General features: G+C 48.4%; 1 protein-coding gene across 1 annotated transcript in view; it reads left to right on the top strand.

Annotated features, from left to right (window-relative positions):
* C6H7orf25 (chromosome 6 C7orf25 homolog) overlaps positions 1–25,858 on the top strand; it is a 29,554-nt gene extending 3,696 nt beyond the window's left edge. The window contains exon 2 of the mRNA XM_075316598.1: positions 24,405–25,858. Coding sequence (XP_075172713.1) covers positions 24,420–25,691 — 1,272 coding nt within the window. The 5' untranslated portion in view covers positions 24,405–24,419 and the 3' untranslated portion in view covers positions 25,692–25,858. The remainder of the gene's footprint in view (positions 1–24,404) is intronic.
* The last annotated feature ends 1,811 nt before the right edge of the window (positions 25,859–27,669 follow it).

The following is a 27,669-nucleotide window of genomic DNA, read 5'->3' as shown; positions in this document are numbered from 1 at the left end:
TACCCCGGGTATGACGCCCCGCCCCCCCCTACCCCGGGTATGACGCCCCGCCCCCCCCTACCCCGGGTATGACGCCCCGCCCCCCCCCTACCCCGGGTATGACGCCCCGCCCCCCCCTACCCCGGGTATGACGCCCCGCCCCCCCCCTACCCCGGGTATGACGCCCCGCCCCCCCCCTACCCCGGGTATGACGCCCCGCCCCCCCCCTACCCCGGGTATGACGCCCCGCCCCCCCCCCACCCCGGGTATGACGCCCCGCCCCCCCCCCACCCCGGGTATGACGCCCCGCCCCCCCCCTACCCTGGGTATGACGCCCCGCCCCCCCCCTACCCTGGGTATGACGCCCCGCCCCCCCCTACCCTGGGTATGACGCCCCGCCCCCCCCTACCCTGGGTATGACGCCCCGCCCCCCCCTACCCTGGGTATGACGCCCCGCCCCCCCCTACCCTGGGTATGACGCCCCGCCCCCCCCTACCCTGGGTATGACGCCCCGCCCCCCCCTACCCTGGGTATGACGCCCCGCCCCCCCCTACCCTGGGTATGACGCCCCGCCCCCCCCTACCCTGGGTATGACGCCCCGCCCCCCCCTACCCTGGGTATGACGCCCCGCCCCCCCCTACCCTGGGTATGACGCCCCGCCCCCCCCTACCCTGGGTATGACGCCCCGCCCCCCCCTACCCTGGGTATGACGCCCCGCCCCCCCCTACCCTGGGTATGACGCCCCGCCCCCCCCCTACCCTGGGTATGACGCCCCGCCCCCCCCCCTACCCTGGGTATGACGCCCCGCCCCCCCCCCTACCCTGGGTATGACGCCCCGCCCCCCCCCCCTACCCTGGGTATGACGCCCCGCCCCCCCCCTACCCTGGGTATGACTGTGACGGGGTATGCAACAGAGCAGTGAGGGACGCCAGGCCAAGGAACAATCGAAAGGGCTTTATTGGAACCACAAAGAATAAGCAGCAAACATAAATATAAATCCTTCAAATCTGCAAGGAGTCCACAACAGAAAAAACAAAAGATCCAGGGGCACCGCCTAGTATTCTGATGCCAGGGGAATTAGGGCAATGGTCCTTACATGAGTTCCTTGAGTCCAACAGGTGAACAACAAAACACAATCCCACGTGGCCGCGGATCTCCAGTCTGTAACAGTCCACACACACAGACCCCAGGATCCAGCCTCAGCTATGGATCCTAGTCCTTCTCCAGCCGAGCTCCAACTAACTGACTAACATGTTCTTCTCTCCTGGGATCAGCCCCTTAGGTGGGCACACCTCCCCCTGGCCATTTGATGCATGAATGGACTTTAGACTGCTGGCTCTGTTCTGTTTACCAAGTTGTAGATTGGAGAAGTCCCATGCTGAGAAGAACAATATATATATGCAACCCCCACCAAATCAATGACAATAGCTACTGCTGAAGCCTGATTGCAATATGATACAGGCTTGGGGGAAGGTATGGTCACTTACATCCCAAGACATAGTATTACAGCAAATACAGTGAGAAGGTAAAATACATCACATGGCATCTTATACAAAAATATGGGATGGAGAAAACTACATACATCATGACAATGACGCCCCCCCCCCCCGTACCCTGGGTATGATGCCCCCCCCGTGCTCATGTATAGCTGGGAATGGCCTGGACGCTCACTATGCTGCCCACACGGTGAGGTGGAGAGGCCTGGGGTGCCGGCCATACACACACTGAAGACTTGTGAATCCTCATGTCGCTTGCACTGTGGGGATTCTCTGGTGTCAGAGCTGGGAATGGCGGTCACCTGGTTCGAGTATGTGATATGCGGACTCCTTTCCAGAATCTGACTAGATGGACACAGCCTCGCTCAATACACTAGTTAGATTTTGGCCGTGTTTTTGCACATTGCTCATGGCCAGGTGACTGCTGTTCCCGACTCTGACCTCACAGTGCACAGTGTGAGCGATGGGAGGATGAACGAGTCTATAATTACATAGTGACAGCAGACTTGTGGATTTATCCCAGACAGCCTCTTTACCTCTCATCCCATGAATAAGGGATAACTTGCAAACTCGAGAATAGTCCTTTAATACCATCATTTGGCCAGTTGAACTCTTCTACATATATTTTCTTCCAGCTGTGCTTAAAGGGGCTATCCAGCTTATTTTGCATTTTCTTGTCATTTCACTATTGTGCTACATTGGGGCAGGTAAGTAGATAGTAACTACCTACCTGCCCTGCTGTCAGCCCCTCTCCTCCGGCTCAGAGCGGTCATGTGACTGCTCCTGCCGTGATTTTGCTGCTTCCTGTGATGTCATGTTGACAGGGGCAGGACCATGTTGACGGGCAACACAGCCGACTTCATGTTGGCACCCTGCTAGGCAGGTACAGTGTGTGGCGTCCCTGCCCCCCTTCCCTGCACCCTCCCACACATCCCTTAGTGCATTGCCTTCATGCAGCCCCCAATGCTGCTTGCTGAACGCTGCCAGTGTAGTCAGTGCTTTATATCCAAGGACAGATTTCCGGGCACTGCGCAGATGGGAGCACTGTATACAGCGATGATCAGCCGCCTGCTAATCAGAGGTCAGCAGCGGATCATTGCAGTAGCTTTATACAGAGTTCGGCTCTGCAGAACGCCCTGGAATTTGTCATCTGATATAAAGTGCTGTCAGCTGCGGCTTCTGATTCTGCTTGTGGCGCGCAGGCCTGTTGGCCCCCTTGCTGATTGCGGCCTGTGCAGGGGGCCATGCAGTCAGTGCTTTATATCAGATGCCAGATTCCCGGGTGCTGCTCATATCCGAGCTCTGTATATAGCTATGATCAGCTGCCGGCCAAACAGGCAGCAGCTGATCACTGGAGGCGCTATACGGTAACAGTGTATACAGAGCATGTCCCTGCACAGCGCCTGGAAATCAGTCATCTGATATAAAGCCCTGTCAGCAGTGGCTCCTGCACCTGCAGCGATCACCAAGGGGGCTGTGGCAGCAAGAGGCAGGACACCGAGGAACGAGGACAGGTGAGAAGGATTTTTTTTTTCGTGTGAAGACTGGCACACTTGGGGCAATTCTACAGGACAGAGCATTACTACAAGAAGAGGAGCCCAATGAGAAATTACTACAGGATGGGCAGAAGGATGGGGCACATTACTATAAGATGGGCACATTACTATATTATGGTGACCGGGATGGGCACATTACTACATTATATGTGCGGTGGATGTGAGGAGATTGTGCTGTAACAGATGAGAGAAGTATGATCACTGCTCTGTACTGCCAATGATTGGAAATACAGAGCAGCGATATCTCATCTGTGCAGCACAATCCCCTCACATCCAACGCACATTTAATATAGTAATGTGCCCATTTTTGCTGGAGCGATGAGAGGTCAGTGCTGGGCAGAATACTCACAGCCAATGGCCGGGCAGGGGGCGGGGCTGGACATTGAGGCCGGGTGGTGCCCGCTCTGACTGTGAAGTTTGGCAACCAAGGATAACCAAAAGTTAAGTTTGCTTGAGCTGCAGGTAAATATAGTGTCTGCAGAGAATAAGTGATTCAGGAGGAACAAAAGTTAGAAAACAAAAAAAAATACTTTTTGGTTGTTGTATATGACAATGCAGCACAGATTAGCTTAAAAAAAATGTTTAAGTTTATGTTGGACATCTGTCACATAATGACAATGCAGAAGTAACGTATTTTTCGTTTTATAAGACGCACCCCAAATTTAAAGATAAAAAAAGATAAAAATGGGGTCTGTCCTATACTCCGGTGTTGTCTTACCGGAGGTGGGCAACAGTGGTGGTGAAGTGGGGTCACAGGAGGCAGAGGATGTGCTAGCAGTGGCGGGTGGTCAGTGGTGGCGGCTAAGTGGCTTCAGCTCAGCAGCGGTGGTGGGTCATTGGTGGAGCAGGCCGATGAGGTGAGTGTCCCAGTCTGTCCGCAGTCATGGTTCAAATGATGGCGCCTGGAGCGGCGCATGCGCAGATGGAGCTCTCATCCAAGGGCTCCATCTGCGCACGCGATGACTCCTGGTGTCATCATTTGAAACTGGAACCGCGGACATACTGGGACACCTGCAGCACAGCCACCGCAGCCCGCACGCACAGAGTGGCAGCCAGCAGGCCGCCTGCACAGAGAGACAGCTGGCCTCCAGGACAGGGAGGCAGCCGACACCGACAGGCACCCTGCCGGCCGCCCGAACGCACCCGGTCGCCGCACAGACAGCCCGCCGGTAAGCTAAATTCGGATTTTAAGACGCACCCCTCATTTTCCTCCCAAAATTTTTGGGAGGAAAAGTGCGTTTTATAATCCGAAAAATATAGTACTTCTTTCTTAAAGTCCTAGAACTGAGAGTCCTAGGTTTTATAATTATAGAAAACTAGCTTAACCCTTCAACATCCTGTGATGATTTATCCATCATGCACAGGTGCTATTTCCGGCATCATGACTGATAAATTCATCTTGCTGACCTGGTGAGTATTGCCTGGATGTCATATACCTCCAATGCTGACAGTTTTACGTCGTGTATACCATAGTCAATAGTGACTACAGCATCTACAGTGTTTGACTGAGTGAGGTATGGCATATTAAAAACCTGCAAAGGTTCGATTAGCAATACTACACCCTGAATCCCTGACCTACCCGATCTAACCTGGACCCTACAGCGTCATACGCTGCAGTATCTTATACCTACCTTGGATCTGCATAGACTTCTCTTTGTACTGTTTGACGCATAGTGGCCACACAACTTCCACGGGTTTCATCTTCTTCACACAGGCAGTCATAGTGTCAGACGTGATTTTCATTCATGTAATTTTGTTCACACAAGTTATATTCACATTACAGTGTCATACAGCGCATTTATACTTGCTCTGCTCTTATTTAAGGTACTAGAAGGTGGCCCGATTCTACGCATCGGGTATTCTAGAATTTACGTATTGTGTAGTTCATGTATGATTTTTGTTTTATATATATATATATATATAGAGAGATGTTGTCTGTAGTTACCAAGTGTTTGTGTAGGCGCTACATGTTCTGGGTGTTGTCTGGGTGTGACGGGGGGTGAGAGCGGTGTTGTATGTGTGTTGCGTGTGTTGCGTTGTTTGTGGAGCGCTGTCTGTCTGTAGCGTTGTGTGTGTGTTGCGCGGTTTGTGTGTGTGTGGTGTGTTTTGGGGGGAGGTATGTTTTGTGCAATGTGTGTGTTGTGCGGTATGTGCGTATATTTGTGTGTGCCGCGGTGTTTGTGTGTTGTGTGTGTGCAGCGTTGTCTGTGTGTGTGGGTGTCTGTGTAGGGCAGTTGTTTGTGGTTCCCAGTGTGTGTGTGTGTGTGTGGTGTGTTGTGCAGTGCGCGCGCGTGTGTGTGTGTGTGTGTGTGCATCAGCCTCTCTTCTCTCAGCCTACCTCTCCCAGCCTCCCTCCTCCCAGCCTCCCTCAGCATCAGCCTCCCTCTCCCAGCCTCCCCAGCATCAGCCTCCGCCAGCATCAGCCTCTCTCCTTCCAGCCTCCTCCAGCATCAGCCTCCCTCTCCCAGCCTTTCCCAGGATCAGCCTCTCTCCTCCCAGCCTCCGTCCTCCCAGCCTTCCCCAGCATCAGCTTTCCCCTCCCAGCCTCCCTCAGCATCAGCCTTCCCCAGCATCAACCTCTCTCCTCCCAGCCTCAGCCTCTCTCCTTCCAGCCTCCCCCAGCATCAGCCTCTCTCCTTCCAGCTTCCCTCAGCATCAGCCTCCCCTTCCCAGCCTTCCCCAGGATCAGCCTCTCTCCTCCCAGCCTCCTTCCTCCCAGCCTCCTTCCTCCCAGCCTCCCTCAGCATCAGCCTTCTGCTCCCAGTCTCCCCCAGCATCAGCCTCCCCATGCATCAGCCTCCACCAGCATCAGCCTCTCTCCTTCCAGCCTCTCTCCTTCCAGCCTACCCCAGCATCAGCCTCCCCTTCCCAGCCTTCCCCAGGATCAGCCTCTCTCCTCCCAGCCTCCTTCCTCCCAGCCTCCCTCTCCCAGCCTCCCTCAGCATCAGCCTTCCGCTCCCAGTCTCCCCCAGCATCAGCCTCCCCCAGCATCAGCCTCCCCCAGCATCAGCCTCCCCAAGCATCAGCCTCCACCAGCATCAGCCTCTCTCCTTCCAGCCTCCCCCAGCATCAGCCTCTCTCCTTCCAGCCTCCCTCAGCATCAGCCTCCCGTTCCCAGCCTTCCCCAGGATCAGCCTCTCTCCTCCCAGCCTCCTTCCTCCCAGCCTCCCTCAGCATCAGCCTTCCCCTCCCAGTCTCCCCCAGCATCAGCCTCCCCAAGCATCAGCCTCCACCAGCATTAGCCTCTCTCCTTCCAGCCTCCCCCAGCATCAGCCTCCCCAAGCATCAGCCTCCACCAGCATCAGCCTCCCTCGTCCCAGCCTCCCCCTCCCAGCCTCCCCCAGCATCAGCCTCTCTCCTCCCAGCCTTCCCCATGATCAGCCTCTCTGCTCCCAGCCTCCTCCAGCACGCCGTGCTCCTCTGCCGACACTCACACACCCGATCGCATCCACTCACACACACCCGATCGCATCCACTCACACACACCCGATCGCATCCACTCACACACACCCGATCGCATCCACTCACACACACCCGATCGCATCCACTCACACACACCCGATCGCATCCACTCACACACACCCGATCGCATCCACTCACACACACCCGATCGCATCCACTCACACACACCCGATCGCATCCACTCACACACACCCGATCGCATCCACTCACACACACCCGATCGCATCCACTCACACACACCCGATCGCATCCACTCACACACACCCGATCGCATCCACTCACACACACAGACACTGACGATATCGCACATACGCGCTTATACTCACAACATCCGGGGATATCACATGCTTCTGGCCATGTGATCCTCCGGCAGGTCCTGGAAGATCACAACAGCACAGTATCGAGGCCGAGAAGCAAGCGATATCCCAGGATGTTGTGAGTATGTGGATGCGATGTGATGTGTGTGTGTGAGTGAGTGTGATCTGATTTGTGTGTGTGTGTGTGTGTGCTGTTATGTGTGTGCTGTTATGTGTGTGCTGTTATGTGTCTGTATTTTCCGCCGCTGCAGGACCTTGATGTGTGGATGCGATGTGATGTGTGTGTGAGGTGTGTATGAGAGTGAGTGTGAGCCGGTGTACACTGGTAACTATGATACACATCGGGTAACTAAGGGACCTTAGTTACCCGATGTGTATAATGGTTACCAGCTTTCACGGCCTCCGTGAAGATCCCAGCATCGCAAGGTTATGTCTGGCGCTGCTGGGATCCTGACGGAGCCGGTGTAGAAGCAAGAGATATCCCAGCATGTTGTGATGTGTGAGGTGTGTTTGAGAGTGAGTGTGAGAGTGAGTGTGATCTGATGTGTGTGTGTGTACTCACCTGGGAATCGGGGCTCCGTGTCAGTTGGGCCAGAGCGAGCGTGGATTGCGTGAGGGGGGCGGGGCCTGCAGAGAGCCGGGGCGAGAGGCCAATCCGTGTGGGGGGGCGGGGCCATGGCGAGCCCAGCGGCCAATCAGCTTTGTGTCACCGTAAGGACACAATTTCGGAGCATGACAGACAGACAGACAGACAGAATAAGGCAATTATATATATAGATTAAAGGGAACCTCTCAGCGGATACATGCTACCCAAATCACGTGCATGTGTCGGACGCTGGCTACATGATTTCAGCCATATATGTTTCACTTTGAAACACTGAAGCATTTCAGAGAAAAACATACTTTAAAAGTCAGCTGCAAGAGTGACTAGTTGAAAAGGCTTCTCCTTGCCCGCTAGCAAAGACTGCCAGGTTTCCCTATACATGCTACCAAGGAGACACTTGTCAATCAAGGGGAGTGGGCGGGTAGAAGATGTCACCCTTGCGGCTTCTAAAGTATGTTTTTCTGTGAAATGCTGAGGTCATACAGCCAGTGCCTGATTCATGCTGCTTATGGTGCAGGCAGCATGGATATATTGTCAGGTTCAGGTTTCCTTTAATTACTTCTGGGCTGCCAATAGACTTTAAATGTCTTGGCAGTCCATAGTTTACTCTGCACTGACATTCTAAAACATCAATGCAGTCTAAGCAGCTAGCCTGAGATTGTGCAGGTGAATACACAGCTCTGAACTAGCAATTGTGTACACAGATTAGGAAGCAGTAGCACTTACAGTGCTTCCTTCTCTGGACCAAGGGAATGTGATCACTGGTTGTAGGGAGGTCGCAGGAGCTGCTGGGGCCTAGGAGAAACAGTCAGCTCTTCTATACAAGATTACAGTCGGTACGGAAAGTATTCAGACTCCTTTAAATTTTTCACTCTGTTTCATTGCAGCCATTTGGTAAATTCAAAAAAGTTCATTTTTTTTCTCATTAATGTACACTCTGCACCCCATCTAGACAGAAAAAAAACAGAAATGCAGAAATGTTTGCAAATTTATTAAACAAGAAAAAACTGATATATCACATGGTCATAAGTATTCAGACCCTCTTGGTCAGACACTCATATTTAAGTCATATGCTGTCCATTTCCTTGTGATCCATGAGATGGTTCTACTCCTTCATTGGAGTCCAGCTGTGTTTTACTAAACTGATAGGTCTTGATTTGGAAAGGCGCACACCTGTCTATATAAGACCTCACAGCTGACAGTGCATGTCAGACCAAATGAGAATCATGAGGTCAAAGGAACTCCCCAAGTAGCTCAGAGACAGAATTGTGGCAAAGCACAAATCTGGCCAAGATTACAAAAGACTTTCTGCAGTACTCAAGGTTCCTAAGAGCACAGGGGCCTCCATAATCCTTAAATGGAAGAAGTTTGGGACCACCAGAACTCTTCCTTTTCCCCTCCACCATTCGGGCCTTTCTGGCAGAGTGGTCCGACAGAAGCCTCTCATCAGTGCAATACATATGAAAGCCCGCATAGCGTTTGCAAAAAAACACATGAAGGACTCCAAGACTATGAGAAATAAGATGCTCTGGTCTGATGAGACAAAGATAGAATTATCACCAAAAAGTTCTAAGTGGTATGTGTGGAGAAAACCAGGCACTGCTCATCACCTGCCCAGTACCATACCAACAGTGAAACATGGTGGTGGCAGGATCATGCTATGGGAGTGTTTTTCCAGCTGCAGGGACAGGACGACTGATTGTAATTGAAGGAAAGATGAATACTGAGTAAAGGGTCTGAATACTTATAAACATGTGATATTTCAGTTTTTCTTGTTTAATAAATTTGCAAAAATGTCTACATTTCTGGGGGTTTTTCTGTCAATATGGGGTGCAGAGTGTACAATAATGTGAAAAAAATAAACTTTTTTAAATTTACCAAATGGCTGCAATGAAACAGAGTGAAAAATGTAAAGGGGTCTGAATACTTTCCGTACCCACTGTAAACCCTGGAACAGCAATAAAAAGAGCATTAAATAGAATGTGTCAGCAGTTTTTTTTCTATTATACCTGCGGGCAGCTGATGCAGGGACAGAGACCCTGATTACAGTGATGTCACACTGTGTGGATTCAATAAAATCAGTGTTTCATCAACAGATTATAATTAGGGGACTAGATGTTTCCTGCCATGTAGTGCTCCTTTGTGTAACTTTACCCATACATTTGATTACCAGCTTTGTGCCAATGTACATTATACACAGAGAGTTTCCAATCAGTGGTGTGGGTGTTATATGACAGTCATATGACAAAATAATGCAGATGAACCATAGGTAAAGATGGCTAAAATGCAATTTTATTAAACAAAATTAAAGGGTAAAGTATAAATATGACAATTAACCAGTAGATGGCACCAAAACACAGAAATGGGGAATTAGGCAAGAGTACGAAGAAGATGGGCGAATTACTAGTAAAATACAGAAAGTCATCAGAGTACAAGTGAATAGCTGTAATTAATCTTTTATCTCCTGTTAGGATGTGGTGCCAGTTTCCCAACTCGCGTTTCGGTGCTCTGCCATATTCTTGACTTCCTCAGAAGAAGGCACAGTGCCAAAACGTGCATTGGGGGATCGGCACCACATCCTAACGGGATAATAGATTAATTACGGCTATTCACTTGCCCAACGATGACTTTCTGTATTTTACTAGAAATTTATCCAGCATCTTTTCACTCTGCTCTTGCCATTTGATTTTCATTTACGATCAATATTTGCTATATCAAATTGCTCATTTCTGTGTTGTGGTGCCATCTACTGGCTAATTGTCATATTTACCTTTTACCCTTATATTTTGCCTAATAGAATTAAATCTTATCCACTTCTATCATTGTTTCATTTGCAACATTTTTTCATGTGATTGTTCTAAATGCTCTTGGTGCAGAACCGTATACAATAGTCCTAGTTAGAGTACGACATTTTGGATTAATATTTTAGTTAATATTGTACAAATTGCTTAATTAGCTAATACAGTGTGTAAAATGAATAAAATAAATATCTTAAAAGCAAAAATAAAATAGAAAAAAGCATAAATTAAATCACTGTCTAGCCCTGCCCCCATCAAAAAAACACTATATAAAAATAATTGTAGGGAAATGGGACAATTATTAGCAGTCCTTTATGGTCATAAAAACAAATTGGAAAAATTAGCACGTATTACTTATTTTTCTTTACATTTTATTATATAGCGCCATTAATATCCATAATGCTTTACAGACATCATAATTAGGGATGATCGAATACCTCAAATATTCAGCTTCGCAAATATTTTCCGAATAGGTCGCCGCTATGCAACAATTCGTGAATATTCGATGCGCAATGTAAGTCTATGGGAAGCCCGAATGGTTCCGAATAGTTGTTATTCGGGTTTCCCATAGACTTACATTGCGCATCGAATATTCACGAATTGTTGAATAGCGGCACCGTTTCGGAAAATATTTGCGAAGCAGAATATTTGAGGTATTCGATTATCCCTAATCATTATCTCTGTCCCCATTGGGGTTTATAATCTAAATTCCTTATCAATATGTCTTTGGAGTCTGGGAGAAAACCAGAGTACCGGAAGGAAAAGCACACAAACACATGGAGAAACCTACAAACTAGTGATGAGCGAGCACTACCATGTTGTGGGCTCAGTACTCCTAGCGAGCAGTTGGATGCTCGGATGGGCTCGACTCGTGTACTGAGTATAATGGAATTCAGTGGAGAACTGTGGAAGATCTTCCAGAAAAATGCTCGAGTCCCCCATTGACTTCCATTGTACTCAGGTACTTGAGTCGCGCCTATCTGAGCATCTAACAACTCGTTACAAGTCCTGAGCATGGTAGTGCTTAATACAAACTTGCCATAGAAAGGTCCAAAAATTATTTGATATCCGGACAAGAAAATGTTAAAGTTTGAAAAGCACTTATCCATATATGATAAAAGCCTAAAATGTAATTAAGTGGCTAAAGAAATAAGCATATAACTACGGAATAATTAGGTGTATAAAGAATGGATGTTGCACAAGTTAATATAAACTTGACACCCCAGTGATTGATCAAGATAAATTACTTGGTGTATATTGAACCCAGCCCTTCTAATAAAGGATTAGAAATATCACTAGAGTATGGCAGATAAGAATAGAAGCAAGCCCATCTGAGGAGGGATCAGAAATATTTATGAAGACTACAAAATCCTGCTAATTAGGGATTAGAAAGGTAAACAAAACGAACCCATAAATACAAGTAGACCCAAAGTGTCCCAATGAGAATTTAGTATGGAATCATCTGATACAAAGAATTTGAAACACTACTAAACCCATCCATTATATAAGCATGGTGCAGCCCCTAAAAAATAAGTGTATGTAATAAACTGCAACCCATGCAATATCGGATTAAACATAAAGTAAACAATATGAGTCTGCCAAGATAAGCGAAGGAGTACCGCATTTTTCGGACTATAGGACGCACCGGACCATAAGACGCACTCTGGTTTTAAAGGAGGAAAATAGGTAAATAAAATTTTAAGCAAAAAATGTGGTCATGACAGACTTATGGGGTGAGGATCTGCTGCTGACATGTTATGGGGGTAATGTCCCCAAATTCTCTACTAAGGTACCCCATCCTGGTAATGATCCTCCTGCCTTGTATATTATCCCCATCCTTGTAATTATATCCCCCATCCTGATAAATACCCCCATCCTGGTATTTGCTCCCATCCTAGTATATGCCCTCATCCTGGTATATGGCCCGCATCCTGTGGTACACATAAAAACATAAACCTTTTATACTCACCTTTCCTCACTCCATGCAGCATCGCTAGTCTTCCTGTCTGTGCCAGCAGCAGCGCCGCTGACCTGTGTGGAGCCGTGCGCACAGCAATGTCGTGATCGCTGTGCGCATTGTTCTCCACACACATCAGCAGGTTGGCAGACAGGAGGTCAATGTGATGCCGCAAGGAACAGTGACCAGTGAGAATACTTATTCACTGCCTCCCCGCGCTGATGATGATGATATGCAGGGGGCAGTGAATACAGCCGCACATGTTCACTCGAGGCTGTATGAGCCAGGGATGATCACGCAGGGATGATCACGTGGGCCTGCTGTTTAGTATGCGCGCATCACCCGCCCATCATCCCGCCCACCTGTCAGCACTGGCTTCAACGCTGAGAGATGATGGGTGTCGGGAATGTAGTGCATATGAAAGGAGGCTAATGAGCGGGCTCACGGTGGGCGCTGCTACTGCCTGCGCATGCCTCTGATGACACACTCCACCACCACCGCACCCCCCTTCCCCACAGCCATCGGACTATAAGAAGCACCCCACACTTTCCCCCAAAATTTTGGGGAAAAAAGTGTCTTATAGTCCGAAAAATACGGTAATAACCAATAAACGTGTTGAATATTGGTATGCATGTGATATGTGAGGTGGAGAAAGGTACAACCAATAGAATTGTAACAAGGTTAAATAAAGATGCAGTAATATATTTATTATGACGGATTACATTTAAAAAAAAAATTGCTGATTCCCTGTTTTTTTACTTTTTTTTTCCCTATGTCCCTCTAATACTAAAATTTATTTTAAAAAAAATGTAATTTTATGCACCTCAGAATAGAACTAATCACAATGACCACTCGTTCTACTAAAAACAAGCCATTGCAAATAAAAAGAAATTATCCATCTAAGGACGCAGCGACAAAAAAATTAGTTTTCTTTCTAAAATGCGTTTCATAAAAACTTTCCATAGTTTGTACATTTGCATTTCTGCCGACCTGTAATATAAAGTTGCCATGTTATTCTTACAGCATAAAATAGGGTTTAAAACAAAATAATGGCATTACTGTTTTCTTCCTATTTGCATCCCCCGCAGACATTATTCAAAAGGGAAAAAAAATGAATCAAGTTTTACTAACCTCAAAATGGCAACCGTGAAAAATACAACTCTTCAAGAAAAGAAAAAGGGCCTCATAAGTTATATAGAGGGGAAATAAAGCAAAGTTATGATGGTTCTTTGAATGTGAAGGTGAAAAAAATCAAAACAATGCCTGGTTAATTATCTGCTTTAACCCTTTAATGACCAGGCCTGAATGGGCCTTACAGGGTTATTTCCTCACATTATTTTTCACAAAACAGTAAATGCATACTTATTTTTAACCCATTCACCACAGAGCCTGTTTTCACCTTCCTGACCAGTTCAATTTTTTTCAATTCTGACCAGTGTCCCATTTTTGGGTAATAACTCTGGAACGCTTCAATGGATCCCAGTGATTTGGACATTTTTTTCATGACCTATTGCACTTTGATAGTGGTAAATTTAGGACAAATCTGTTTGCGTTTATTTGTGAAAAATAATGGAAATGTAATGTATCCAAAATTTCGCAATTTTGAATTTGCATACCCTTTAACCAGAGCGGTATGTCACACAAAATAGTTAATAAATAACATTTACCACATGTTTGTTTTACATCAGCACCATTTTTGAAACATATATATGTGACGCCCTGGCCTATCAGGTCATCACAAGGGTGCTGTGCAATCTGCTTTTCTGCATGGTACCCGCTCCTCCTTGGTTACGGGTCCTGTCACTTTGGTGTTGCTACCAACAGGCGTACACAAATCCTGAGGAACACTCTGCACCACACCCACCAAACACCCATTGGGCAGCCTGAGGGGAATATGGCCACCCTGATGGAGGGCTGGTAGAAGGAGGGCAGAAGTGTCAGTGCAGTTAGTGAGTTGGAGAGTGGAGGTGGAAGGAGAGACAGCGGTGACAGTGCAGGTCACGCTGTGGAGCTGGGCTCCTGTATCCGTCCCAGGTGCCAGACGTTGGCCTGGCCAGGAGCTGGAACCCCGGTTGCAGGGGGTAGTGACAGGGCGTACGGTGCTTCTACAGAGAGCAGGCCGGCTGCCTTGTGCTACAACCGGGCAGGGGCCAGGGTACGACGGGGTACGCGGACCCTAGGCTTGGAAGTAGCTTCACGCAGCCCAGTAATTCACCCGAAGGGAACGGAATCTTCAGGAACCATTCCCCACCCGCTCCAGAATCGGGGTACTACTGCAACGAAGGGGATAGGACTTCCCACAACCGTCCAGAAAATCCCAAGTGTGAACCCTGAGAGCAAGCTCACCCTGCTAGCCACGCAGGTGAGCGGGACCCGAAACGCTTCAAGTGTAAGGGATCCACACGTAGGACACACAGTGCCAAGGGACAAGGCTTCAGGTCAACAGGCAACACCAAGAGGACACGGACCCAGCGTGCCCGTCCAAGGACCACATAGTGTTCAAGAGTTTGGTTTACATGGTGTCAGCGTCAGTGACTTTGGACTGTGTGAGTACGCATTACCCCCCCTTGCACCCGACGGGTTCCCCACGCCATCCATCACCGGGCCCCGGGACACCACTCCCCTGCCCACGGAGGGGTTAACACTTCAGCTGCCACACACTAGTGTCCCCGGGCTCCCCAAACCGGCAGTGGTGGTCTCTCACGCTACCACACACCGTGGGTGGCGTCACGAACACTATCCAAAACAAACCCCCCTTTTTTTATTTTTATTTCAAGAGGCTGCGCGACCCTGCCTCGGGTCTGGAGACCCCTCGAGCCACTGCGGATATGGATCTGAGCAGCCCGTCGGCTGTTGCGGGGGCGGCACATATATTTTATAGAAAGTTAGAAGGATTAAAAGCTTTTCAGCAATTTCTCATTTTTCCAGCAACATTTACAAAACTCTTTTTATTAGGGACCATATCACATTTGAAGTGACTTTGAGGGGCCTATATGACAGAAAATACTCACAAGTTACACCATTCTAAAAACTGCACCCCTCAAAGTTCTCAGAACCACATCCAAGATGCTTATTAACGTCATTTGGCAAATGATTTTAATGGAAAAAGTTTATATGAAAAGTCTTGATAGTTAGGTCCTCTGTGCGCTGGAATTTTTGTTTTTTGTTGGACTTTCTGCCTTGCTCAGGCCTCCAAGCTGCAGATGTAAGACCGGACTCTATACTCAGAAAGTGAGCTGACACAATTTTCTTTGCAAATGTTAGTCTATGGGGCCATTCCGATTTTTTTTTTTTTCTTTCATAATCGGACTGAGAAAACAATTGCAGCATGTTGCGACTGTCAAGAAGAGACGTGTCACTCGCACCCATACAAGTCTATGGGTGCAAGTGAAAGAGACTGAACTCAGATGACATCCAAGTGCAGTGTGATTTATATATCATCTGACATGGAGGAGATGGGGAGATTAGTCCCTCCCTCTCCTTCGTAACTGTGATCAAATCACAGGATTGGATCACAGTTACATGACACAGCAGAGCGGGAGCCGAGGTTAATTAGCATATCACATCCAATGCACTCGCTTCGAATGCCAGTCTGATCGTATGGCCCTAGCCTAAAACTTAGTGTACACGCAATAGAGAGTCAGATGTTGCAGGTTTGAAACAGGCACCGCAGGTCAGTTTACGCTAAGAAAGAAGCACAGTGAAACAGAGATTTTCTATAAATCCTATCCACTTTGCTGGAATTATAAAATGTTAAGTTTCTGATGCAGCGAAAATGTACTGCTTCAAAAAACTCACTAAAAACTCAAAGTGGGCTCAGAGCCTAAAGGCCTACGATCAATGTTCACAGTGTTTTGGATGCAGCATGCTTTCACTGCTTCCAAAATGTTGTGTTGTATAGTACAAGTACAGTGGATTGGATTTCTAGAAATCCCATTCCCACTGTGCTTGTTTTTCCCCGCAGCGTACACTGACATGCGATGCGGCTTCCTGAACTACAGAATGTCTATTTATTGCTGCAGACCCTCGAGTGTTCTCTGCCAGGAGAACAGAGAGAGACCACAGCGGCCCAAACCCTGATCGTGGGCACAGACAGCTGCGGTCTCCTCTCCTGCGGAGAGCACTTGTGGTCCCGCAGGAGAGGACTTGCGTCCAGGAGGCAGCATGTCCGGATCGTGGGCACGTACCCTAGGAGGTTAAAAAGCATGGTTGTTAAAGGATTAATCACTGTATATAGAAACGTTCTGGAACTTTTTAATATTCTTTGTTTCTAAGCTCAGCATTTTTTAGATTTCTTCTACTATATTAAAAATGATCCTTCCTGTTTGTCCAGAGGTTAAAATTCTGTCCTGATCATGTCCAGCTGATCCTGGAGCATGGTTTAGTTAATAATAATATAATCTTAATTTCTATAGGGCCAACATATTCCGCAGCGCTTTACAATTCAGAGGTTCATATACAAACAAATATTAGTAACAGTTATAGAAGATACAATAATTAAAGCAAATACTAAAGACAACTCTGCTCGTAAGAGCTTACAATCTACAATGCAATGAGGTGTGGGTGACAAGGTACAGGGGCTTATTTACGACGATGGTTCAGCCATCTCCCAAAAAAATGGGGGGATAGAAAAAGGCTGCATGAACCAGACATAAGCCAATCTTTATATTGCTTTGGGTACAGTGGAGTTTGAGGGAGCATTAAGTTCTGGGAAATCGTGTAGGGAATATATATAAATTAACTTTGATTAGGTAGGGTGCTAGGCCACCCTAAAAAGATGTGTTTTTAAGGAGCGTCTGAAGCTGTGCAAGTTGTGGGTCATCCTAGTTTCTTGGGGTAGAGCAAGTTAGTTCTGATGTACATACACAGAGGTGTGTTATGGCTCTGAGTCGTATATTTGGAATCAAGCCAGTGATCTGATCCTTTACTTGGCTCAAAATATAGTTCATTTGCAGGAAGATTTAAGATTCTGTTCACTTGCATTATATACAGGTTTTAATACAGCAGTTTTCTCTTTTAAATAAATGGGAGAATATGTGGAAAAATGGAACTACTTCCAACATCTGACGATATGAAAATACAGCTTAAATACTACAAAAGTCTGAACTTGACCTTAAAGGAAACCTATCACCAGGTTTTTTTCTCTATAAGCTGCACCAGTAAGCCCTTATATACAGCACTACAGAATATTGTATATAAGTGGCCAGGCCGATCTGTATAACGTAACAAACATCTTTTATTATACTCACCTGTGGGTTGGTCCGGTCCGATGGGCGTCGCTGGCCTCGGTCCAGCGCCTCCTCTTCCTTCTGTTGCTGTCCTCCTTCCCTGCTCTGTGTGCATAAGGCATCCTACGTCATCCACACAGAGGCCTCCATTGCGTTCCTGCACTTGCATACTTTTCTGCCCTACTGAGGGCAGAGTAAAGTATTGTAGTGCGCATGCACGGGTGGACTTTGACCTTTCCCCACTCCTGCGCACATCCACTTCTCTGCCCTGCTGAGAGCAGAGCAAAGTACTCTAATGTATCGCCACGTTCAGAAATGCCTGATCTATCGAAATATAAAATCAGTTAATCTGATCGGTAAAGGGCACAGCGTGAAAAAAAAAATCTAAAATTACGTTTTGTTTATCGTTCCTATGGGAGACCCAGACATTGGGTGTATAGCTTCTGCCTCCGGAGGACACACAAAGTACTACACTCAAAAGTGTAGCTCCTCCCTCTGAGCTTATACACCCCCTGGAGAAACCAGATCTAGCCAGTTCATTGCTTTGTGTTCAGGAGGCATACATCCACACATGCATTCTCATCTGATTTTTTCATTTTTGGAAAGAGTTTGAAGAAAAGCGGGTCCAAGCTGGACCCCCGGCATGTCCCTTCTCACCCCACTGTGTCGGCGGTGCTGTTAAGGTTGATTCCAAGGCTGGAGCCTTACATGCCGCGCTCCTTCACCATCCCTTGGGCTCTGGCTTGAAGTGGGAGCCAGCACGGTTCTCCATGCTTTGCAGGAGACCGGTCTCCATCCGCAGCCCTTCAGGATCCTGCTGGACGGAGCACTCATCCCCCAGGGACTTGGAATCCTGCGTCTCAGCAAGCTAAGTACCTGAGACGTTTATATTCTTTGGGTCCCTGTACTTTATTATGGTGGGAGAGTGTGCTGAGTGAGTTTTCTGACATTTCCGGCCGGTTCTCTGGCTGTCGCCTGAGAACCGCGCCGATGGTGCCTGCGCGCCGGCCGCACCGCTCAAATTTAGGCCCCGGTTTTGCCGGAGGCCTACTTTCGGTTTCACTGCCCTCGCATGTCATTCATGCAGAGGGACAGTGCGGCTCCGCCCAGCGGCTGTTTTGCACAGGGGAGAGACACTCCTCACTGAGTACATGTCTCCTCCCCTGTAATTCTCTTTGGCCCTCCAGATCCCGCTCTCAGAGTTGGTCCCGCCCCCTCTCCTCGCTCCGGCGCCATTTTATCAGCGTTTTTCTCTGCGATCATCACTGGCTGCAGCATCCCTGCTGAGGTGCTTGGGGGTCCGGGCTTTGGGATCTGGAGGGCACACAACACCGCTCCAGCGGTCTGGTAAGCCACAACCTCTGGTTGTGGGCCTCTGTATATACTCTCTGGGGGTCACTCTAGCAGAGCCCCCACTTCAGCAGCATGTCTCACACGAGGAGCAAGGCTCCAAAGCTATATTCAGTATGCACTGCATGTAAGCTCCTGCTGCCTGATCCGAGCATATATCCACATTGTGATGCCTGCTCTAACCTGACGATGCCTCAGCCTGGAATCGCACCCACAGTGGTCCCTCCGGCTGCTCCGGCTCCGGTGGCTGAACCCCTGGCTTGGATAGAATCCTTATCTAGGTCTATCTCCCAGTCTTTTGCCGACTCCATGGGACAGCTCTCCCGGACTTTGCTGAACATGCATCAGCCCCCTTCACAGGGTGCCTCTGCTGCTAGGGCTCTCTTAGCGGAGCTCACAGAGGATTCTTCATCTGGTCCCAGGCCCCGTCCTCCTAAGAGGAGACGTAGGGCTCCCTCCCCTTCCTCGTCCCGCGGCTCTGTTTCAGAGGCTGACTCGCGGGACAAGGAGGATGCCTTTACAGGGGGCTCGGATGCTACCTCCATGTGCCCCATTGATCTGTCCGAAAGTGACTCAGATGTTAGTGATTTAATTGCGTCCATTAATTCTGTACTGGACCTCAATCCGCCACTATCAGAAGAGCAACCCTCTCTGGCAGAAAAGCACCAGTTTACCTTGCCTAAGAGGACAAAGAGTGTGTTCTTTAACCACTCCAGTTTTCAGGCCACTGTGACCAAGCCTAGGGCCTGTCCTGACAAACTCTTCCCAAAGCATGGTTCTGATGACCGTTTTTCCTTTCCACCTGAGGTGGTCAAGGAGTGGGCTCATTCACCAAAGGTAGACCCCCCGGTGTCTAGACTCTCAGCCCGGACTGTGGTATCAGTGGCTGATGGCACCTCTCTTAAGGATTCCACTGACCGTCAGGTTGACCTTCTGGCCAAATCTGTATATGAGGCGGCAGGGGCCTCGTTCTCCCCATCTTTTGCAGCAGTGTGGGCTCTCAAAGCCATCTCTGCTTCTCTAGAGGAGATGCATTCCCTCGCCAGGGAATCTATGCCCGAGATGGTTGCCTTAACTTCCCAAGCTTCCGCTTTTTCATCCTATGCCATGTCTGCCATGCTGGAGGCTTCTCACCGCACTGCAGTGGCTTCGGCTAATTCCCTCGCTATCCGCAGGATCTTGTGACTTCAAGAGTGTAAGGCAGATGCTTCTTCAAAGAAGTACCTTGCTGGGCTCCCTTTTGCTGGGTCCAGGCTATTCGGTGAACAACTGGATGAAATTATTAAGGAAGCTACTGGCGGGAAGAGTACTTCCATGCCACAAACCAAAACCAGGAAACCTGTCCAGGGTAGGAACCAGTCGAGGTTTCGTTCCTCCAACTGGTCGTCCTCTAAGCCCTCGGCCTCGTCCACTAACTCAGCCAAGGACCAAAAATCCAACTGGCGCACAAAGGCGCGTCCACAGAAGACCGCAGGAGCTGCTGCCACTAAGGCAGCCTCCTCTTGACTGTCCGCGCCAGCAACGTCCTTAGTCGGTGGCAGGCTCTCCACTTTGGCGACGCGTGGTTTCAACACGTCTCCGATCAGTGGGTGCGGGATGTCATCTCCCACGGCTACAGGATAGAATTCTCTTCCAGCCCGCCAAACAGATTTTTTCTGTCAACTCCCCCCTGTTCCAAGGCCGCCGCCTTCTCTCAGGCCGTGGCATCCTTGCGGGCCAACGGAGTAATTGTACCGGTTCCCACCCGGGAACGGTTCAGGGGTTTCTACTCAAACCTCTTCCTAGTCACCAAAAAGGACAGTTCCTTCCGGCCCATCCTGGATCTCAAGCTTCTCAACAAGCATGTTCAGGTGCGGCATTTTCGCATGGAATCTCTGCGGTCAGTCATTGCCTCAATGACCCATGGGGATTTCCTGGCATCCATCGACATCAGAGATGCCTATCTGCATGTGCCAATTGCAGTTTCTCACCAGCGTTGGCTACGTTTTGCAATCGGAGAGGAACATTTCCAATACGTGGCTCTCCCCTTCGGGTTAGCCACGGCTCCTCGGGTATTCACCAAGGTCATGGCAGCAGTGATTGCGGTCCTGCACCTACAGGGGTTGGCAGTGATCCCTTACCTGGACGACCTTCTAGTCAAGGCTTCATCCAGCACAGACTGTCAGCGGAGTGTCTCACTCACTCTCGCCACTCTAGCCCAATTCAGGTGGCTGGTAAATCTGCCCAAATCCACTCTGACTCCGACCCAGAGTCTCACGTACCTAGGGATGCAGTTCGAGACTCTTCCGGCACTTGTGAAGTTGCCCTTGATCAAACAGCAATCCCTCCAACTGGCGGTGCGCTCTCTGCTGAGGCCCCGCCGTTATTCCATCAGGCACCTGATGCAGGTGCTGGGTCAGATGGTGGCGTCAATGGAGGCTGTTCCCTTTGCCCAGTTCCATCGGCGTCCTCTGCAGCTGGACATTCTCCGCTGTTGGGACAAGCGGCCTTCCTCCTTGCACAGGTTAGTGGCTCTGTCGCCACAAGCCAGGAGCTCTCTTCAGTGGTGGCTTCGGCCCCTCTCTCTGTCTCAGGGACGCTCCTTCCTGTCTCCGTCCTGGGTGGTCCTCACCACGGATGCCAGTCTATCCGGCTGGGGAGCGGTATGTCTCCACCACCGAGCACAGGGCACTTGGACTCCGTCCGAGTCAGCCCTCTCGATCAATGTGCTGGAAACCAGAGCCGTGCTCCTGGCTCTCCTAGCTTTTCACCACGTATTAGCGGGCAAGCACATCCGAGTCCAGTCAGACAACGCGAAAGTGGTTGCCTACATCAATCACCAAGGCGGGACACGCAGCCGCCTGACAATGTTGGAGGTACAACGTATCCTTCAATGGACGGAGGACTCCAAGTCCACCATATCCGCAGTCCACATCCCAGGCGTGGAAAACTGGGACGCAGATTATCTCAGCCGTCAAACCGTGGACAGTGGCGAGTGGTCCCTGCATCCGACAGTGTTTCAGTCAATCTGCCGCAAGTGGGGCACTCCGGACGTGGACCTAATGGCATCCCGTCACAACAACAAGGTTCCAATTTACGTGGCTCGCTCCCACGATCCTCAGGCCTTCGCAGCGGACGCTCTGGTTCAAGACTGGTCCCAGTTTCGTCTGTCCTACGTGTTTCCCCCTCTAGCTCTCTTGCCCAGAGTTCTGCGCAAGATCAGAATGGAGGGCCGTCGAGTCATTCTCATTGCCCCGGACTGGCCCAGGCGAGCTTGGTACCCAGACCTGCTCCATCTGTCCGTAGAGGTGCCGTGGCATCTTCCGGACCGTCCAGACCTTCTCTCACAAGGTCCGTTATTCCGCCAGAATTCTGCGGCTCTGATTGATGGCGTGGCTCTTGAGTCCTGAATCTTGTCTGCTTCTGGTATCCCACCTGAAGTCATCTCCACGATGACTCGGGCCCGTAAGTCTTCCTCTGCCAAGATCTATCACAGGACTTGGAAAATTTTCCTGTCCTGGTGTCACTCTTCTGGCCATTCTCCTTGGCCTTTTTCCTTGCCGACCCTTCTGTCTTTTCTACAGTCTGGTCTGCAGCTGGGACTGTCCCTCAACTCTCTCAAGGGACAAGTCTCGGCTCTGTCAGTGCTGTTCCAGCGGCGTATCGCCCGGCTGGCTCAGGTCCGCACCTTCATGCAAGGTGCGCCTCACATCATTCCCCCTTACCGGCGGCCCTTGGATCCCTGGGACCTCAATTTGGTTCTCACGGCTTTGCAGAAACCCCCCTTTGAACCTCTTAGGGAGGTTCCTTTGTTTCGTCTTTCACAGAAAGTGGTCTTTCTAGTGGCCATAACTTCCCTCAGGAGAGTATCTGATTTAGCTGTGCTCTCTTCGGAGTCCCCTTTTTTGGTTTTTCATCAAGACAAGGTGGTTCTCCGTCCGACTCCGAACTTTCTCCCTAAGGTGGTTTCTCCTTTCCACCTTAACCAGGACATTACCCTACCTTCCTTTTGTCCGGCTCCTGTTCATCGCTTTGAAAAAGCGTTGCATACTCTGGATCTGGTGCGGGCGCTCTGGATCTATGTGTCTCGCACCGCTGCCCTTAGGCGGTGCACCTCTCTTTTTGTGCTCACCACAGGTCGGCGCAAGGGCCTCTCTGCTTCTAAGCCGACCTTAGCCCGTTGGATTAGGTCCACCATTTCGGATGCCTACCTGGGTTCTCAGGTGCCTCCCCCGCCGAGGATCAAGGCACACTCGACCAGAGCTGTCGGTGCCTCTTGGGCTTTCAGGCACCAGGCTACGGCTCAGCAAGTCTGTCAGGCTGCCACTTGGACTAGCCTGCATACCTTTTCAAAGCACTACCAAGTGCATGCTCATGCTTCGGCAGATGCGAGCTTGGGCAGACGCATCCTTCAGGCGGCTGTCGCCCACTTGTGAAGTTAGGCTCTGCCTACTTCTCAGTTTTTTCTGTTTATTCCCACCCATGGACTGCTTTGAGGCGTCCCAATGTCTGGGTCTCCCATAGGAACGATAAAGAAAAAAAGAATTTTGTTTACTTATCGTAAATTCTTTTTCTTATAGTTCCGTATTGGGAGACCCAGCACCCTCCCTGTTGCCTGTTGGCAGTTTCTTGTTCCGCGTGTTATCACCGGCTGTTGTCATAGACAGAGGTTCCAGTTCTTGCTCTGTTTTTACTTGTGGGTGGCTATTCTCCTTCAGCTTTTGCACTAAACTGGCTAGATCTGGTTTCTCCAGGGGGTGTATAAGCTCAGAGGGAGGAGCTACACTTTTTAGTGTAGTACTTTGTGTGTCCTCCGGAGGCAGAAGCTATACACCCAATGTCTTTGGTCTCCCAATACGGAACTATAAGAAAAAGAATTTACCGTAAGTAAACAAAATTCTCTTTTTTTTTTGGTCACCGCAGCATTACATTAAAATGCAATGCCAGCCGATCAAAACATCGCATCTATCAAAAAATGGTATAATTAAAAACATCAGCTCAAAACACAAAAAATATGCCATCACTGAGCCCCAGATGCCAAAAAATAACATTACAGGTGTTGGAAAATGGTGACAAAAGCACAATTCATTTTTTGTCTTGTTTTTCAGTACAATTTGGAGCAGAATGAATGGTGTTGTTCGAAAGTACAACTCGTCCCGCAAAAATCAAGCCCTCATATGGCTATTTTGAAATAAAAAAGTTGTGGGTCTCGGTAGAAGGGGAGGAAAAAACATAAAAAGGAACATTGCCTGACTCTTGCTTTTTTCAAACTTCTTGGCTCCATTTACCGTAGCTTCAGGGAAAGGCACAGAGTTACCAACTTCTAGCTGCCTGGGCCTTATTAGCTGACCCCAGCATTTTAACATTTATCAATTATCAAATAGATACATGATAAATATATAACAGAAAACCACTTTAATGTCCACTCCAAATAATATACAGTAGATATTCCAGAATAACAAAAAGTGTGTATAACAACATGTAGACTGGAAAATTGAATTTTACCGTTTGTCGTTTTTCTGTATTTTTTTTTTTTAACCTGTCCCTTCCTCGCTCAAAAATGCCTCGTCAGATACTACTTTAGAATCTGTAGCAAATATTGAAAAGTCTACATACACAGCACAGGCTGAATTTTTAATATTTTATGTTTTAACCTTTTCCTTTTAATTTCTTTTTAGAATAATGCTGCCAACATGTCGGTGGATTCTATGCTCTGCGATCGTATAGCGATTGCCAAAGAACTCATAAAGAGAGCGGAAGTCCTCTCTAAGGCGCGCGCTGGAGGTGTAGAAGGTGGAGCAAAACTATGCAGCAAGCTAAGGGCCGAACTAAAGTTCTTGCAAAAAGTGGAGGCTGGGAAAGTAGCCATTAAGGAGTCTCACTTAAAGAGCACTAATCTCACTCACCTACAAGCCATTATCGAGTCAGCCGAGAGTCTAGAAGATGTTGTCAGTGTTCTCCATGTCTTCAGCTATAACGACCAGTTTGGCGAAAAGCAAACACTAGTAGTCGATGTGGTTGCCAACGGTGGACATACATGGGTTAAAGCCATAGGGAGAAAGGCAGAGGCTCTTCATAATATATGGATTGGACGTGGCCAATATGGCGATAAAAGCGTCATTGAACAGGCAGAGGATTACCTGCAAGCAAGCCGCCAGCAGCCTGTGCAATATAGCAATCCTCATATCATATTTGCCTTTTACAACAGTGTCTCCAATCCTATGGCTGAGAAGCTAAAAGAGATGGGAATATCTGTACGTGGAGATATTGTTGCTGTCGCTCTTGGGATTGCTCAAGAAGAAAATGATTTAAGCTGTAGCGAATCAGATGGGGAGGATGATGATGACTCCGAGATTCTGCATATTGGCAAGGTAGATAGGGAAAATATAGTTGCCAGTGTGGCTTTCCCTAGAGAGAATAAGGTTGAAGTCTGCAACCGGGTGAACTTGGACATAACAACATTAATTACCTATGTATCTGCTCTCAGCCATGGGGGCTGCCATTTTATTTTTAAAGAGAAGGTATTGACAGAGCAGGCAGCACAAGAAAGGCAAGGAAAAGTGTTACCTTTGCTGGACTCCTTCATGGAGGGCAAGGAGCTCTTTGCCTGTGAATGTGCCGTGAAGGACTTCCAATCCATATTGGAGACTTTAGGAGGCACACATGAGAGAGAACGAGCTGCGTCACTAATACAGAAAATTAATGTAGTCCCCGATCAACCTTCTGAGCGTGCCTTAAAACTTGCTGCTAGCTCCAAAGTGAACAACCGTTCAGTCTCTATATTTGGGACTGGGGACACTTTACGGGCGATCACTATGACTGCTAATAGTGGCTTTGTTAGAGCAGCCAACAATCAGGGTGTTAAATTCAGTGTGTTTATTCACCAACCTCGAGCACTTACCGAGAGCAAGGAGTCTTCTGCAAGTCCTATACCAAAGAATCACGTAGCTTCTGACCTGCACTGACCTCAAGCATTGTTGTATGTCAGGATCTCATTAGCCTTGTTCTCTTATTCATAAGAGGAAATTCCTAATGTTCTGTTTAATGCTTCCCATAATGTGGCTTCATAAGCATGTCATGTGCAGAAACATGTTCAATAAAGATTCAAAGCTATGCACTTTAGCCACACTTGGCCTCCGAGTAGTTTACATTTCTTATAGGAAAGTGCCGGTCCTTGGCCAAGTTCTTGTTTGCAATCAGTTAAAGGGCACATCTTATATACCATTTGAGAAGTAGCACTTTTTTTTTTTCTGGTTTTCAAGATCACTGCTTGTAGTTACTGAATGGAAACCTTCACTGATTACTCTCAAAGGATGTTCTGGTCGTGTGATCAAGCGCACATCAAAACTGAGCTCTCATTACCATACTGCTGCTGTAAGGGGCTGAGTACTTAGGTGGGCTTTACTTGACTAGAACCGATATTCATACTCTGGGAGTTATCGGTGAAGAATTGAATTTCTACATCCAGAGTATTGAAAAGTAATAAGTCACTCACAGTATTAAAAATTGCAGACTTGCTTTTCATCAGAGACCTAAACAAAAACAATTGATTTGTATGGGATTATATTGAGAGCATTTTTGTGCCACGTGCTGGAAAGTGCAGCTGAGCTGTTCCCATCACCTATTTTCTGTGCATTATAATCCTGCTGAAGATATAGAGCGATCACTGCTTATACACTGACTCCAGTACATGCAGCATATGCTGAAGTAATCTCTACAGTACACATCATCAAATGTCAGTTTCTCGTATGTAAGCAAATGGTCCAAGTATTTTAGATTAGTGTCCTCACAATTTGGTCAGTCAGTTTTTACCAATGGAGTATGGTCAGTTTCTTCATTTGTTCTCAAATTAAAAAAAAAAAAATGCAGATGCTTGCTCAACCTTCCCAATCTGTGATAAACTACAGCACATGGATGGCTCCTGTATGAGTTTTATTTTTCTCTATCCATATACTTGCATTGATGTTGTTGCTTATACAAGTCTCAGCGATTTTGTGCCGACCACTCAATCCGAGGGAAAGTAGGACATATGAACTACTCCATAGGCTATCATAGGTATGAGTAGTTTGTGTGGATAACACAGATAGCACTCATGTGAGGAAAACCAACTGATCTGAATGAGGGCTCAGTAAAAGCTGATAATTAGAGTTGATCGGACGGCCAATAATACGGTACCGGCCGATCACTGGCAAATTTAAAAAAAGAGTCCGATCCGCTCCGAAATCCGGTGCCCATATAAGTCAATGGGGACCGGAATCCGGATGTTAAAAACGTTTGTGGAGGTGCTAGTGGGCTAGGAGCGAGTGCGGCATACTCACCGAGGTGCTGTTATGGCGGCACACTACTTCCGCCGGCTGGGAGCTGGTATTCCAGCCCGCAGCCGCCCTCTATTGCCGCATCTATTGGATGTGACAATACCGGTGTACGATACCGGCTCTTCCCGCAGGCGTGATGCGGTGCCAGTCGGGGTAATAGCAGGGGTTAATAGCGGCACACAGCTGCTACTAAACCCTAGGTTGTGTGGTGGCGTCTATCAGATACCTGCATCTCACAAACCTCTAAGTGAAAGTAAATAAACAAGACACGTCCTTTATTTGGAATAAAATACAAACACCCCCTCCTTCACCACTTTATTAAGCCCAAACACCCTGCAGCTCCGACGTAATCCACAGGAGAAGTCCCACGGCGCTTCAGCTCTGCTACATCTGAATATCACAGAGAGCGGCACAACCAACTGCTCTCTGTGAGCTCCAGAGAATGAATGAGCTGCGCATTGAGCGGTGACATCACTCAGGTCGTTTGCGGTCACAGCTGGAAATTCCCACGGTCCTTCATCTGTGATCGCAGGTAACCTGACCTCAGGTGGAGGTCACTGAGTTCACAGACCTGCAACTCCTAGCAGAAAAATCGCAGGGTTTTTTTGGCCAAGAGATGCAGATTTTG

Source organism: Anomaloglossus baeobatrachus, chromosome 6 (assembly GCF_048569485.1).
Source record: "Anomaloglossus baeobatrachus isolate aAnoBae1 chromosome 6, aAnoBae1.hap1, whole genome shotgun sequence".
In the NCBI taxonomy this organism is placed as follows: Eukaryota; Metazoa; Chordata; class Amphibia; order Anura; family Aromobatidae; genus Anomaloglossus; species Anomaloglossus baeobatrachus.
This window is presented reverse-complemented; position numbering and strand designations above follow the sequence as displayed.